Source organism: Eretmochelys imbricata, chromosome 6 (assembly GCF_965152235.1).
Source record: "Eretmochelys imbricata isolate rEreImb1 chromosome 6, rEreImb1.hap1, whole genome shotgun sequence".
NCBI lineage: Eukaryota > Metazoa > Chordata > Testudines > Cheloniidae > Eretmochelys > Eretmochelys imbricata.
The window spans coordinates 939,922-955,773 of record NC_135577.1 but is presented as its reverse complement, the minus strand read 5'-3'; the positions used below and the strand labels follow the sequence as shown (position 1 = coordinate 955,773).

General features: G+C 63.6%; 1 protein-coding gene across 1 annotated transcript; it reads right to left on the bottom strand.

Annotated features, from left to right (window-relative positions):
• Positions 1-2,802: 2,802 nt before the first annotated feature.
• Positions 2,803-11,459, bottom strand: KREMEN2 (kringle containing transmembrane protein 2). Its single transcript, XM_077820462.1, has 8 exons — positions 11,396-11,459; positions 6,523-6,789; positions 6,305-6,429; positions 6,072-6,225; positions 4,492-4,824; positions 3,744-3,881; positions 3,400-3,472; positions 2,803-3,085 (listed from the first exon to the last, which is right to left on the bottom strand). The coding sequence occupies exons 1-8, from the start codon at positions 11,457-11,459 to the stop codon at positions 2,803-2,805; spliced, it is 1,437 nt and encodes a 478-aa protein (XP_077676588.1).
• Between the last annotated feature and the right edge of the window lie 4,393 nt (positions 11,460-15,852).

The following is a 15,852-nucleotide window of genomic DNA, read 5'->3' as shown; positions in this document are numbered from 1 at the left end:
TCTTTTGCTTGACGCTGCCAGCCATGTTGTAGCGGCCCGATCGCAGGAATTCGATACTTTGCCTAATATATGCGGACCACGCCCACGAAGTTTCTCAGGCACGCGACGAAATTCCCCTGTATGAGCAGAAAATGTGCCCCGCCCCCTCAGCGGGTGGCGGTCTTAGAAGCCAAGAGTTCGATTATTTGCATATTCCATACAGGCCACGCCTATAGCTTCAACCGAAGGTCCCTCATTAGCATAATATAGTATTTGCTGCCTATTGGGCCGGGGGGGGGCTCGGGAATTCGCTCATTTGCATAGTGCGTATAGGCCACGCCCCAAGAGACCTGCCCAGAGCCTTGCCGCAAATAGGCCGGCCCCGTTCCCCTCCTCAGCGGACTCTCACCCTGGCAGGTGGTGGCCTTTGCCTTTCAGCAGCAGGCCACGCCCCCTTATTAGCATAATGTATGCAAATGTCCGAGGCAGAGAGAGCCTACTTAGCTCTTCAGGAAGCCTGTCAAGGTCCCACCCCGAGGGCTCTCAAGCCGAGTGAGCTGCAAGGGCCTCTCCTGGATCGGGAGCTGGTCAACAGGAAACAAAGGGTGGCAATAGGTGGTCAGCCTTCAGAGTGGGGAGCGGTAGCTAGCGGGGTCCCTGGGGGCCTGTGCTGGGCCCCGTCCTGTTCAGCGTATTCATCCATGAGTTGGGAAAAGAGGCAAACAGGGAGGTGGCAACCTTTGCAGGTGGCCGCAAACCACTCGAGACAGTTAAGTCCCAGGCAGGCGGTGAAGAGCTGCAAAGGGCTCTCGCAAAACTGCGGGACGGGGCAACAAACTGGCCGATGACATTCAATGATGATCAATGCAAAGTAATGCACGTCGGAAAACATCATCCCAGCTATGTGTGTAAAATGGTGGGGTCTGAATGAGCTGTTCCCACCCAGGAAAGAGATCTCGGAGTCACTGGGGAGCGTTCTCTGAGAACAGCCGCGCAATGTGCAGCCGCGTCAAAAAAGCGAACCGAATGTTGGGACCATTAGGAAAGGGAGAGAGATAATCAGACAGAAAATATCATATTGCCCTATATAAATCCATGGTACACCCACACTTTGAATACTGCGTGCAGATTAGGTCACCCCATCTCAGAAAAGATATGTTGGAATTGGAAAAGGTTCAGAAAAGGGCAACAAAAATGATTAGGGTCTGGAACGGCTGCCGTATGAGGAGAGATTAATGAGACTGGGACTTTTCAGCTTGGAAAAGAAATGACGAAGGGGAGATATGACTGAGGTCTATAAAATCATGACTGGTGTGGAGAAAGTAGATAACCAAGTATTGTTTACTACTTCTCATAACACAAGAACTAGGGGTCACCCAATGAAATAAACAGGCAGCAGGTTTAAAACAAACAAAAGGAAGTATTTCTTCACACAACGCACAGTCGACCTGTGGAACTCCTTGCCAGAGGATGTTGTGAAGGCCAAGACTATAACAGGGCTCAAAAAAGCACTAGATAAATTCATGGGGAATCGGTCCATCAATGGCTATTAGCCAGGATGGGCAGGGAGGGTGTCCCCAGCCTCTGTTTGCCAGAAGCTGGGGATGGATCACTTGAGGATTCCCTGGTCTGTTCATTCCCTGTGGGGCACCTGGCACCAGCCGCTGTCGGGAGACAGGACACTGGGTAGATGGACCCTTGGTCTGACCCAGCAGGGCCGTTCTTATGTTCTTGTGTAACATCTGGTTCACTAGCATAATAAATGCACCTCCCAGTGGAAGAGCAGCTTATACAACCAACTGCCTCTGGTCACCTCAGCATAAATTATTTACACAAAGCAGATCATTAGCATAAAACCTCCACTCAGCCCACAATAAACTGTGCCCAACCTAAACTCCCCTCAACGTGCCAACAGGAGTCAGGACCCAGGAGTTCTGGCTCCCAGCCCCTGCCCTCCCCCCACCCCGCCAACCAACCCCACTGCCCTCCTAGAGCCAGGAGAGAACTCAGGCATCCTGGCTCCCAGCCCCCTCCCCCCAATGCTAATGAAGAGACATTCCCATATGTAAAATAATTTAATCTGGCTCATTCTCATATCATCTTTCTTGCTGGTTCAGGGCATGTCGCTGCGGATCCCCGGGGGGGGGTTATTCGTGCATCTTACATGGGTCACAGCACCCCCTACAGGGGAGCTACACCCCGTCCACAGATCCCCAGTGTCTGTGCAAGCCAGTCCCTCCCTGCTACTCCCCATATGTGTCCATAGGTGCCCCATGGCATGGGGCTACACTTCTACGGCTGCGGGAGGGCAAGGCCCTGTGTCTCATCCCATGCCCCCCTGAGCCAGCCAGTCCCCTGCCTTGGGGCTGGATTGGAGCCACTTCTTTCAGTGGGTCAAACCAGCAGCATCGTCGAGGGGTGGCCATAGCATTAGGCACTGGTGGGGGGGCACAAAGCCCATTTTGGGGTACATCCGTGGGGCCCGGGGAAGAGCATTAGACAGGGCCACCCATCCCAACTCGGATGACGTCTCCAGGGATTTGGCAAGGCTGCAGAAGTTGTTTCAGACACTGAGTCAGACACCCCATTTTGGGGGGGGGGTCCATTCGTAGGGCAGTGGAGCTCCAGGGCAGCATGAGACACTGGGGAGCGTGATCCCCATTTCTGGGGTCTCTGTGGAGTTGGGGGCTGCAGGGGGCAGCAGACACTGGGGGCATGAATGCACGTTTTGGGGGTCCCCCCAGCTCTCCTCCGAAGCAGTCGTTCCGGAGTTGCCCCCTGGCTCTGGAGGGGTGTCCTGCGGGGGTCCGCCCACCCCCCAGCTCAGCTTGGGGACAGGAGCGACTTGAGGGAGGACTGGCTGGTGGGCGCCAGGTTCTCGTAGCTCTGACACAGGCAGGCGCAGTCGGAGGCAGCCTCGTCGTCCGAGCCGGGGAGCGGAGGCGGGTGCCGGGAGCTGTGGCCGGTGCAGATCAGCACCCCCGTGTGCCGGTAGGCCACAGCCCAGGCCTCCCCCGCCAGGCACTGGCATCGGCATCGGGGGCCCGCGGCGGAGGAGAAGGAGCCGGGCAGCCCCCCGCTCTTCTTCTGCACAAACAGGCAGGTCCTGCAGGGAGAGACCCGGAGCAGGTGGGACAGGCTGCTGCAGTGTTGGCTACAGCCACAAGAGGGCAGTGCATCAAGCACTAGACCCCACTCCCCTCCCAGAGCTGGGGACAGAACCCAGGAGTCCTGGCTCCCAGACCCCCCCAACCACTAGACCCCACTTCCCTCCCAGAGTCAGGGACAGAACCCAGGAGTCCTGGCTCCCTTCCCCCCTGTTCTAACCCACCAGACCCCACTTCCCTCCCAGAGTCAGGGACAGAACCCAGCTCCCAGCCCCCCCCGCTCTAACCCACCATGCCCGTCCCATGATCTCACCTCTTCCGCAGGTGGTATGAGATGATGAGGAGCATGAGGAGGAAGGCCCCTGAAGCTGTGTACATCATCCAGCCTGAAAAAGAAGGAAAAGGTAGAGATTATGTAGGACCTACAAAAATGGCTGACAAAGCACAGTGTTGGTGAGTAAGGGCAGTTGAATGCTAGCTGGTGGGGGAGACCCCTGGCAGGATGTGGAAGTTCAGCAAGGCCGGAATTGGGGTCAGTGGAGGGGAGAGGCCCCGTGTCCCATTCCTCACCCCCCAGAGCCAGCCAGTCCCCCACCCTGGGTCCGGATCGGAGCCGGCGCCCCCTGGAGGGGAGAGGCCCCGTGCCCCATTCCCCACCTCCTGCCCCGATGGCTATGTCATCGGCTCTGCGGGTCCAGCTGGAGTTGAATTGGTCCGTGAAGGTTGGCTGCAGCAGGTCACTGGGCAACGTCTGGGAGTCACCCTCCGAGGTCTCCAGCATGGGGCCCTTCACCCCTGGACAGAGAGAGAGTAAGCCGTGAGCCCCCTAGTGCCGCCCCGGGGAGTCCCAACAGGAGTCAGGACCCAGGAGTTCTGGCTCCCAGCCCCCGCCCTCCCCCCACCCAGCCAACGAACCCCACTGTGCCTCCTATGGAGCCCCCCTGCCCCACACCCTCCCGCACGGCGCCCCCTAGCGCCGCACTGGGGCCAGCCCTGACAGCCAGGGGAGAGCGCCCCCGAGGGAGCCCCCCGCCCTGGCGCTCGGCGGGAGGATTAGACAGGAGGGGATTCCCTGGAGGGAATTTTCCCAGGTCCGACCGCATACCTGCTGCCAAGGAGTGACATCCCCGCCCCAGCCCCCCCCCCGCCCCCACGCAGGTGTTCAGGTGCCTAATTACAGACCCCGGCTCCAGCCCCCAGGGCATCATTAGCAGCACCTGGGACGAGGATCCGAGTTCAAAGGCAGCCCCCCCCCCCCCCCTCCGCCTCCAAATCCAGGGAGGCTGAGGTGGCTGCAGCTTCCGAACCCTCTGTGGGCGTTACCCAGCCGCCCCACCCCGGAGGGGCCGCATCTCAGCGCCCATATGAACAGTCCCCACCCCCCAGATTCAGCCACATCGCTCACCCCGGTAGGCCACTGCGAACCCCTGGGCCTGCAGGAGCGGGTCGGAGCGGAAGCTGAGGACAAGGACGTCGGTGGGGAGGAGGAGGCCGGGGCCGGGGCGGTGATGCCCGTCAAACTGCGCCAGGAGGCGGCGGCTGTGCCCATCCTGCAGCTCCAGCCGGTCGTTGGGGTCCCGGATCTCAAAGATCTGGAAGCGGAGCTCCACGGCGCTGGAGCCCGGCGGGCGCAGGACCCAGGAACAATTGCTGTCGGGGCCGTAGTCGTCTGGGAAATCCGGGGAGTAGATGACCCCGGAGGGGGCACTGAAGTTCCCCTGGCAGGCCCCCACAGACACTGGAGCGGGGGGAGAGCAGGGGTCAGCAGCGGAGGGGAGGCCAACAGGGCTGAGGTGCAGAAAGGGTTAATGATCTGGGATATGGTGATCTGCAGCACAGCGCCCCCTAGTGCTGCACTGGGGCGTTGGGGCCGGCCCTGACTGCCTGGGGAGAGCGCCCCCTGCTGAGCCCCTGCTCCCTGTAGCACAGCGCCCCCTAGCGCCGCACTGGGGCGTGGGGGCCGGCCCTGGCTGCCCGGGGAGAGCGCCCCCTGCTGATCCCCCGTTCCCTGCAGCACAGCGCCCCCTAGCGCCGCACTGGGGCGTCAGGGCCGGCCCTGGCTGCCCGGGGAGAGCGCCCCCTGCTGATCCCCCGTTCCCTGCAGCACAGCGCCCCCTAGCGCCGCACTGGGGCGTGGGGGCCGGCCCTGACTGCCTGGGGAGAGCGCCCCCTGCTGAGCCCCCGCTCCCTGCAGCACAGCGCCCCCTAGCGCCGCACTGGGGCGTGGGGGCCGGCCCTGACTGCCTGGGGAGAGCGCCCCCTGCTGAGCCCCCGCTCCCTGCAGCACAGCGCCCCCTAGCGCCGCACTGGGGCGTGGGGGCCGGCCCTGGCTGCCCGGGGAGAGCGCCCCCTGCTGAGCCCCCGCTCCCTGCAGCACAGCGCCCCCTAGCGCCGCACTGGGGCGTGGGGGCCGGCCCTGACTGCCTGGGGAGAGCGCCCCCTGCTGATCCCCCACTCCCTGCAGCACAGCGCCCCCTAGCGCCGCACTGGGGCGTCAGGGCCGGCCCTGGCTGCCCGGGGAGAGCGCCCCCTGCTGATCCCCCGCCCCCTGCAGCACAGCGCCCCCTAGTGCCACACTGGGGCGTGGGGGCCGGCCCTGGCTGCCCGGGGAGAGCGCCCCCTGCTGATCCCCCGCTCCCTGCAGCACAGCGCCCCCTAGCGCCGCACTGGGGCGTCGGGGCCGGCCCTGACTGCCCGGGGAGAGCGCCCCCTGCTGATCCCCCGCTCCCTGCAGCACAGCGCCCCCTAGTGCCGCACTGGGGCGTCAGGGCCGGCCCTGGCTGCCCGGGGAGAGCGCCCCCTGCTGATCCCCCGTTCCCTGCAGCACAGCGCCCCCTAGCGCCGCACTGGGGCGTCAGGGCCGGCCCTGGCTGCCCGGGGAGAGCGCCCCCTGCTGAGCCCCCGCTCCCTGCAGCACAGCCCCATACCCATCTTCCCTAGATTCCCCCCCCACACACTTCTCTCACCTCCCCAGACCCCACTCACCGTCGTAGACCCCGATGCGGCCGTCCCCCCCGCACAGCTCGCTGGCCTTGCCGAAGCAGACCTGGTCGCACTCCACGGCCCCTGCGGGCTGGGCCCACCGCAGGTCCCCCTCGCTGCCACAGAAGCAGGCGCACCCGGCCTCCACACCGGCGAACTGCGGGGAGCAAAGGGTTCAATCCCCCTGCCACCCGGCCCCAGGGCAGGGGGACTGGCTGGCTCGGGGGGGGGGTTACCTTGTACCCTCTCTTCCGGCAATAGCGGATGCAGACTTGGATGGTCAGTTTGCTGGAGGTGCCGCTGCTTCCACTCAGTGCCGGGGGGTTGCCTGAGTCCAGGAAGCAGCCGATGTACCCGGGCACTGAGGGGAGGACAGACAGGGTTAGGGTGTAACGAGTCCCCCCACCTCCCCCGCAGCCCGGCACCCCTGCCACTCCCTCCCGCCGGAGCTCACTGTGGCAGCTGGGGATGTCGCAGTATTTCCAGTAGATCCCCTCCTCGGTCTCAAGGACGTAACACCAGGGCTGGACGTCCCCGTCCGGGTTCCGGCAGGCGTTGTGGCTGCCCAGGCCCCACTCCCCGTTGGGGTACTTGGCCGTGTTGTAGGCGTGCTTCTGGGTCTGGTTCCAGTAGAGGCAGGGCTGGCCCCGGCCGTCGGGGGACGTGTGGTTCTGGGCCCCCCGGTAATCGGCGCCATTCACCGTGAAGCACTCGGAGGGCGCTGGGGGAGGAAAGAGAGCTGGGTTAGCGAACCCAGGAGTCCTGATGCCCAGCCCTCTCACACTAGCCCACCAGATCCCAGAGAGAACCCAGGAGTCCTGGCTCCCAGCCCCCCACATCTCTTCCCAGAGCCGGGGAGGGAACCCAGGAGTTCTGACTCCCACCCCTCTCACTGTAGCCCACCAGACCCCAGAGAGAACCCAGGAGTCCTAGCTCCCAGCCTTCCCACTCTAACCACACTCCTCCCACAGCCGGGGAAAGAAACCAGGAGTCCTGCCATCTGGAAGCCAACCAAGCTATGCTGGTTTACACCAGCTGAGGACTGCAGGACTCCTGGGTTCTTTAACTGGACGCCTTCTGGCTTGTTGCTCCGCACTGGGAGGTTGGAGTAGGTGGGTCGATGTAGTGAGGAAGACGCTGGAGGAATATTTTGGTCGTGAAGCCGCAAGGAACGAAGGACCAAGTGCTGTCTCCTACCCCAGACAACTCCAACTGGAGGAGAAAGCCAGGGGTTGAGCGATGGATGGAGTCAACCAGCCGCGTCTCCTTCCCAACCCCAGGACAAACAGATGGCCATTCTTGGAACAAGCTTTGAGGAGCCACCGACAATTGCAAGACTGTCCTACACCCACATGGGATCCAGCAAAGGAGGGTGGGCCTTGGGAGAAGACCACATTGGGTGAGAGCACCAGAGAAGATGCCAGGGAAAGATGAAGCATCTGAGAAGACACCGATGGCAAGCAGGTGGCATGCGACCCTTGGGCGTATCACCAGGGCAGTAGCGAGTGGGAGCCGGGAGGTGACTTTACACCAGTGGTGAGGCCGGCACCAGAACATTGCGCCCACTGCTGGGGTGCACATTTTATAGAGAAGGTTGGAAGACTGGAGAGGGGGCAGGGAAGAGCCAGGAAAATGATCCGACGGCTGGAGAAAATGCCTGAGAGCGAGAGACTTAACGAGCTCAGTCTGTTGAGCGTCTTGAAGAGATCCAGAGGTGACTTGAGCATGATGGATAAAGCACCTTCACGGGGAGAAAATCCAGACTATTAAAAAGCTCTTCAGATCGAGTGGAGGAAGGCAGAGAAAGAACCAATGGCTGGTCGTTGAAGCCAGACAAAATCAGACTAGAAATGAACCACCCGATTTTTAACAGCGCGGGTGATTATCCATTGGGACAACCTCTCCAGGGAAATGGTGGATTCTCCATTGCTTGGTGGCGTCACGTCAAGACTGGAGGTCTTCCTGGTGGAAGATACTTTAGTCAACACACACGTTATTAGGTTCAATACAGGGGGTCACTGGGCGAACGTCTCCTACCTGGGTTATCTGGGAGGTCAGATGCGATGGTGCCTTCTGGCTTTAAGATATTTGAAATCAATGGAAGATGAGGGTTTGCATGGAGAATGGACGATGGGGAAGATGGAGGGATGGAGGAGGGGATGAAGACGTTGAGATGCTGGAGGGATGAACGATGTTGGAAGCTGGAGGGAAGGATGGACCGTCGGTGAAGAGGTTCATCCCATAAAGGACACCTGAAGGGTCTGGAGAGTGGAGGGATGGACAAGCTGGAGACACGCTCCTGTCTCCGGGCGGCGCTTTTGGAAAACCCAGCCGAGGGCCTGGCATCAGCCCCGGAGCCCTTCCAAGGCGTGAGAAGTTGCGGGGGGCCTTCCCGGGGAGGTTATACTTAACGACTGAGCGTGATGACGCTGCCCAGCAGAGAGCCATGGCTCAGAGCTCCGGCTCGCCCCAAGATGAATCAGGAGACGCATCTAGCTGCAGGGCGGTGAAGGGGTGGAGGAGTTAGGTGTGACGGGACCGGATTACAGAGCAGTTTGTCAGGGAGGATCCAGCCCCGGGTGGGAACAGGCGAGCTAGGCCCTGATGGGGTGGCTCCATCTCTGCTGGGAGAACAGACAGTCTGGATGATCCTATCCTGATAGCAAACCGGTAGATCAGCATATGAACAGCAGGTGATTACAAGGTAATGGTTAGAGCAGGGGGAGCTGGGAGTCGGGATTCCTGGGTTCTCTCCCCATCTCTGGCAAGGGAGTGGGGTCGAGTGGGTTAGAGTGTGTGGGGGGTGGGGGGAGCTGGGACACCTGGGTTCTATCTCTGGCTCTGGGAGGGGAGTGGGGTCTAGTGGCTAGAGCAGGGCAGGTGTCTGCCTTTTTCAGACTCCTGATAGCAGAGCTGTGGCAGGGTGGGGCGGGATCCGGGCCCATTTCATGGCCTGCCACATCTGGAAGGGCTGTGACAGCTGGAAGAGCTGGAGTGCCTCCCCTCCCGAGAGATGCTGGTCTGGGAGGGTGTGGGGGCGGGCAGCCCTGCCACACACCACGTCACCAGCACAGGAAACAGGATGGGAGCCATGAAAGCCCTAAAAGCACAGGGAGAAGAAGACCCCATTCCCCTCCCAGAGCTGGGGAGAGAACCCAGGAGTCCTGGCTCCCAGCCGCCCTACCCCGCTCTACCCACTCGACCCCACTCCCCTCCCAGAGCTGGGAATTCTGTCCTCAGCTCTGGGAGGGGAGAAGGGTCTTGTGAGTTTGAGCAGGGAGAGGTGGGGGGCTGGGAGCCAGGACTCCTGGGTTCTATCAACAGTCTATTCCCCAGCAAAGATGGAGATGCCCCATCAGGGCCCATCTAGCCCATTCTTCCTCCCCTCCAGGGCAGGAGCTTCCCCCCAAAAAACCTGTAACCAGACCCCCCCACACACACACACCTCCCCGTTTCAGAGCCCCCACAGCAGACGCGGGGCTCTGGGGACCGGCCCCACCTGTTGTCATGCATGAAAATAGCCGGTGTTATGATGGACAGGTGGTTGGGAGGGGGAGTGGCGCCGTGGGGGGCTCTGATCCCTCACAAGGGGCTTTGTGGGGCGGGCGCGGAGCCTGCCACAGGAGGCGATAGGTTTCCTGGCGCCTGGCAGCTGGTCCATGCAGCTGTCTGCAGCCTTAACTCCCAGCAGGGAGCAGGGTAGTGGTAAGAAATGGGGTTCACCCTGGAGGGGAGGGGAGGGGAAAAGAGGAAGGGGGAGGCAGGACTCCTGGGTTCTCTCCCTGGCTCTGGGAGGGAAGTGGGGGTTGGTGGGTTAGAGCAGGGGGGCTGGGAGCCAGGACTCCTGGGTTCTCTCCCTGGCTTTGGGAGGGGAGTAGGGTCAAGTGGGTTAGAGCAGGGGGGGCTGGGAGGCAAAACTCCCGGGTTCTCTCCCTGGCTGTGGGAGGGGATTGCGGGTCTGGTGGTCAGAGCTGGGAGCAGGGTGGGGAGCCAGGACTCCTGGGTTCTATCCCCAGCTCATGGCTTAGAGCAGCCAGCTCCGGTCTGTGCCAAGCAGTGATTCCCCAAACTGGGCACAGGTTCCAGACATTGGTTCTGGGTTATAAAATGTGGCATCTCCTGGATCATAGGATGCCCTCTCCCCGGGGTGGCTGGAATCTGAGTTTCCATTGCCTTGGCTGCCTGAGAAATAGATTTGTGGGGACTCCCCATACCCCGCCAGCCCCCCACTCCCTTGGGGTACAGGGTGGGCCGGAGCTGCTGCTCACACAGAGAGCTGGAGGGGGGGGCTGCTGGCAGAGAGACCCGCGGTTCAGATTGGAGAGATGGAGGGTGTGTGAGGATGGATGGATGGAGGAGTGGGGGGGATGGACACATGGCAGTCCCCCCCCCGACCCCCACTTCCTGTGACACGGCACCCACTGCCAAGCCCTCTGCCCTGCTCCCTGCTCATGGCACCCCCTGCCGAGCCCCAGCCCCATGGTGCTCCCTGCCAAGGCCCCCGCCCCCCTGCTCCCTGCCACACAGCGCCCCCCGCCGCATCCCCTCCCCTGCTCCCTGGAGCACGGCACCCCCTTCCCAGCCCCACAGCACTGTGTATTTCCCCCTCTGTCTGCCAAGCTGTAACCCCACCTAGCCCCGTTTAGCCTGTTTCTTTCGCGCCGGCATATGGTGCCTTGGCCCTCGGCTAAACCCTCTCCAAAGCGTGTATTGTCTGGTCTCGTCGGGCCCCAAGGCAGGGACTGGCTGGCTCAGGGGGCTGGGGCCTGTCCCCTCTGGGGGGCCTGGCAGCCATGTGGGGAGGAGGGGAAATTGGCTGGTGTCTGGCTGGTGGGAGGTTGGCAGGCCAGGGATCCTCCTTCCACAGCTGACAGCCCTCTGCCCAGCCCTGCCCTCCACCTCCCGAGGCGCCCACACAGGGGGTGGATCTCTGGGGCGAGGGATGTTATGGCCCCCACCTCCCAATGCCCCCCTACAGGGTGTAACTCTACCCCCCTGCCCTTCATATACACCCCCAGATCAACCCCTGCATGGGACACTGAAGCACAGAGATCTCCAGGGACAGAACCCAGGAGTCCTGTTTCCCAGCCTCCCCTGCCCTCTAACCACCAGACCCCACTCCCCTCCCAGAGCCAGGGACAGAACCCAGGAGTCCTGGCTCCCACCCACCCTGCTCTAACCACAAGACCCCACTCCCCTCCTAGAGCCAGGGATGGAACCCAGGAGTCCTGACTCCCAGTCCCCCTATTCTAGCCCACTAAACCCCACTCCCCTCCCAGAGCTGGGGAGAGAACCCAGGAGTCCTGGGATCAGAGGCAGGGACTCACCTTCTCCCTGAAGCCCGGTCGAGCTCCCTAGGAACAGAAGAAGGAATCCACGAATCCAGAACATCTCGACTCCAGGCGGCCCCACCAGAAGGGGGAGCCAGCGCAGGGATCTGCCCCCTTATCCAATGGGGCCGCCAGCGCGGGGGCAGGGCAGATCCAGTGCTCCTGGGATCCCAACAGATCTGGTGACCCCTGGGGAGCCTCTCCCAGGTCAGTGCAGGGAGGGCGAGGAAGCAGATTCCCAGGGCAGATCCTGTAGCCGGGGAAGGGGAAGGATCTATGACCCCCGGGGTGGCAATCCTGTCGTCCCGGGAAATCCAGGATCCCAGTGGATCCCAAGTCCTGACCAGGCTGTGGTCCCAGTGGATCCTGTGATTGGATGGATCAAGCCCCGGGTGGGATCTGAAGGGAATGTGGGCTGGGGTCCCAGGTGGATCCTTTCATGAGTGGATCCCAGTGGGTCCCATCCTGGGATCCCTGGCCCCGGAGCTAAGTTCTGATCTGAGTGGATCCCCAGAGCTCGGGTCCTTGTGGCTTCCCAGCCACCCAGCGGCTCTGGGACCCAGTGGATCCTGGGCTGGGTCCGGTCTGGTTCAGGTCCCGTCCTGGGTCCCACGAGCCCAGTGGATGCCCTGGGGCCGGTTCTGGTTCGGAGCCCCGTGGAGACGGTCTCCCCGCTGCGATCTCTCCCGAAGCCGGCTCCGATCCGGATCCCCACCTGCCCTGCCCCGGGGGGCGGGGGGGGAGCGAGTGCCGGGCTAGGGGGCTGGCCGGGTCCGATGCCCCGCACAAGGGGCGCACAGCTCCCCGCTGGGCTCCGCCTGCTCCATTGGCCCCGTCTCCAGCCCCGGTCGTGGGACACGGAGTCTCCCCGCCCACCCCCCCCGGGACGTCCCAGCTCCCACCCCCACCCCTCCACCCCCACGGGGAGGGCCCACGCCGCCTCACATCTCCCGCAGCCCTTGAAATCCGAGCCCTGCCTGGGATGCCGGCCAGGCGGCTGGGAGCGGCAGCCAGCTCCGCCCGGCCTCGGAGCTCGGGGAGAGAACCCAGGAGTCCGGCCCCCCTCCCTGCTCTAACCCACTAGAGCCCACTTCCCTCCCAGCGCTGGGGAGAGAACCCAGGCGTCCTAGCTCCCCCCGCTCCCCCCGGCTCTAACCAGTAGACCCCACTCCCTTCCCGGAGCAAAGGAGAGAACCCAGGAGTCCTGGCTCCCAGCCTCCCCGCTCTAACCCAGGCCCCGGTGGGTTCCAGTCTGGGCTAACAGGGGGCTGTGGGTCGGGAGTGAGGGGCACCGGCAGAGCTGGGGGGGGGTGGGTCAGGGCTGGGCTGGCAGGGGGCTGCGGGTCGGGAGTGAGGGGCACCGGCAGAGCTGGGGGGGGGTGGGTCAGGGCTGGGCTAGCAGGGGGCTGCGGGTCGGGAGTGAGGGGCACCGGCAGAGCTGGGGGGGGGGGTGGGTCAGGGCTGGGCTAGCAGGGGGTTGCGAGTCGGGAGTGAGGGGCACCAGCAGAGCTGGGGGGTTGGGGGACGGGGGGGCAGGGGCGGCCCTGTCTGAGCGATTGGTGTCCGGGGGTTTCCGTGCAGGGAGAACAAAGTGGCTGGGAGCCGGGGCCTGCGGGGACCTGTTCTGGGAATGGAGGCCCCAGAATCCCCTGGGGTGGGGCTGTGGGGGCGATGGGGGCTGCAGGTGGGAGCTGGGAGAGCAATGAAGGGAGAATCAACCAGAAACCCCAAAGGGAGAACCCAGGAGTCCTGGATCCCAGCCCACTCCCCCCCTGCCCTAACCCCACTCCCCACAATCTCACACCCGTCCCCCCCAGCCTCACTGCTGCTGCCCCCCGCCGGCCGCGGGCACCCACCGCCTGGCCGTCCCACCCTACGCCAGCCACGCCAACCCCCCGAGGCAGCTCTGATCCATCGCCGGGCTGGTCTCCACACGAAATGCTCCAGCAACCGCAGCGGGTCCGTGTAGACAGGCCTTGGCCGGGGGTCCGGTCGGTAAATCTACGTCACCTGGCGGGGGGGGGGGTCACACCCCCGGGCGACGTCGCCGACTTAATTCCCAGGCCTTGGAACCCACAGAATAGGCCCCGAGGAGGACGCGCGGGACACACGCCTTGTCCGTTGGAGCCGGGGGGGGGCTGGGAGCCAGGACTCCTGGGTTCTCTCCCCAGCTCTGGGAGGGGAGTGGGGGCTAGTAGGTTCGAGCAGGGGTCCCTTGGAGCCAGGACTCCTGGGTTCTCTCCCCAGCTCTGGGAGGGGAGTGGGGGCTAGTAGGTTCGAGCAGGGGGCCCTTGGAGCCAGGACTCCTGGGTTCTCTCCCTAGATCTGGGAGGGGAGTGGGATCTAGTGGTTAGAGCAGACGGGGCTGGGAGCCAGGACTCCTGGGTTCTATCCCCCGCTCTGGGAGAGGACTGTGGGTTAGAGCAGGGGGTCTGGGAGCCAGGACTCCTGGGTTCTATTCCCGGCTCTGGGAGGGGAGTGGGAGCTGGTGGGCTAGAGCAGGGGGCGCTGGGAGCCAGGACTCCTGGGTTCTGTCCCCAGCTCTGGGAGGGGAGTGGGAGCTGGTGGGCTAGAGCAGGGGGGGCTGGGAGCCAGGACTCCTGGGTTCTGTCCCCAGCTCTGGGAGGGGAGTGGGAGCTGGTGGGCTAGAGCAGGGGGGGCTGTGCATTCAACGAGTCCTTGAGAAGCTGCGATGCCAACAGCTGGGCCCAAGGCCGGTGAAGCCAACCCCAGCAGGGACATTTTGCCCCCTGGTTCTGGGAGCCGGAAGGGTAACGTCCCCCCACCGGGGTGTCGCATGCCAGGCAGTGCCGTGAGGAGGGAGCAGTGGGGGGCTCTTGCGATCGGGTTGCTGTGGGGATCTAACCAGTTACCCCACATGCACATAGAGGAACTGCTGAGAAATAACCAGGATCAAAGTTGGGATCTAACCGTACTAGTCCCAGGGTGTAAAATACCCACAGCCCGTCCCCGTCTCCTCGGGGTCGGGGTGAACCAGGCGCGCCCCTCGGATGGGTGCCACTCCTTTGTCTTCTCGCCGCTGGGCTCCAGGGGTGCGTCCACACGGGGCCGAGTCCCCGAGCCTGGGGGGGGCCGAGTCGGGGCTCCAGACTTGCCCTGTGGCCGTCGGGGCGCGGGTTGGGACCCGGGCTCCGGAGACCCGGTCTACATGGCGGTTCTGCAGCCCTGCGGGCTGAGCCCGGGGTCCTGGCTCGCCGGGTAGCCGGGCCCGGTAAGTTCTCAGCGCACACGGGCCGGGATTGTCGGTCTGAAGGATGCAGGGAGCCACCGCCCTGCCCTGCTCTGACTCCTGGGTCTGACTCCTGGTGGAATTTTGCTGGGGGTCACCGGCCCCCAGTGTCTCAGGTTCACACCAAGTAGCCACATGATAATTCTTCAGGGAATGGGGCGCGGGGCAGGGAGCTGGGAGCCAAACCCGATCTCCTTGAGCCTGGGAGCACCCCAGGACTGAGATCGTGGGAGGGGAGGGGGCACGCTCCCAGGACTCCTGGGTTCTATCCCCAGCTCTGGGAGGGGAGTGGGGTCTAGTGGTTAGAGCAGGGGGGGAAGGAGGGGGCTGGGAGCCAGGACTTTTGGGTTCTCTCCGCAGCTCTGGGAGCAGGAGGGGAGCTGGAATTTGGTGTGGGGGTGGGGCAAGGAGCCCGGCTGCCTCTGGGAAGAGTGCATGGTGGGAGCGGGTTGTGTGGGGGCTTTCGACGATCCCACCCTCACCCCGCCGGCACCGGGAACCGGTTGGGCAACTCCGTCCTGTCGGGCTGGCACCAGAGAGACAGTGCTTAATGAGAGAGTGTGAACAGAGTGGGCCTTGGGGCAGGCGGGGCTGGGAGCCAGGACGCCTGGGTTCTTTCCCTGCCTCTGGGAGGGGAGCGGTGTCTAGTGGGGTGGGGAGCTAGCAGCCAGGACTCCTGGGTTCTTTCCCAGCTCTGAGGGGCTGGATGGGGGTAGGGGGCTGAGGCCAAAAACTGTGGAACGGGGGGTACTGGGTGGGGCCTGTGCTTATTCTGGGGTGTGCTGCTCGCATTTCCACAACCCTCTAATCTCTCCCATCTTTCTCCAGCAGGGTTCCCCAGTTCCTCCTCCAGGGAGCCCCCCACGATCCCCAGGGGCTGGGAGAGACGTTCCCAAGGTGCATGACAAGATGGCTGCCCACGCCGGAGATGCCAGCCCTGGGATAGGCTGGCCCTACCGGCACTTGGGGGCCTGCCCTGGGCAGCCCCACAGCGGGCCCAGCCCGAAGTGAGGGCCCGGTGCTGGGAGGTCCAGTGGCAGAAGGTTCCGCAGGCCCCGGTCGGAGAGACATCGGCCAGGAGACAGCACCAGGGCCCCGTCTGGCTCGCGCCTGCCCGTCCCCCTGCGGGGCGCTTGACGTGACTCACGCCAACCTTGGGCAGCGAGGCCCAGAGCAGCCCAGAGGCCGGACATGACCAGCATCA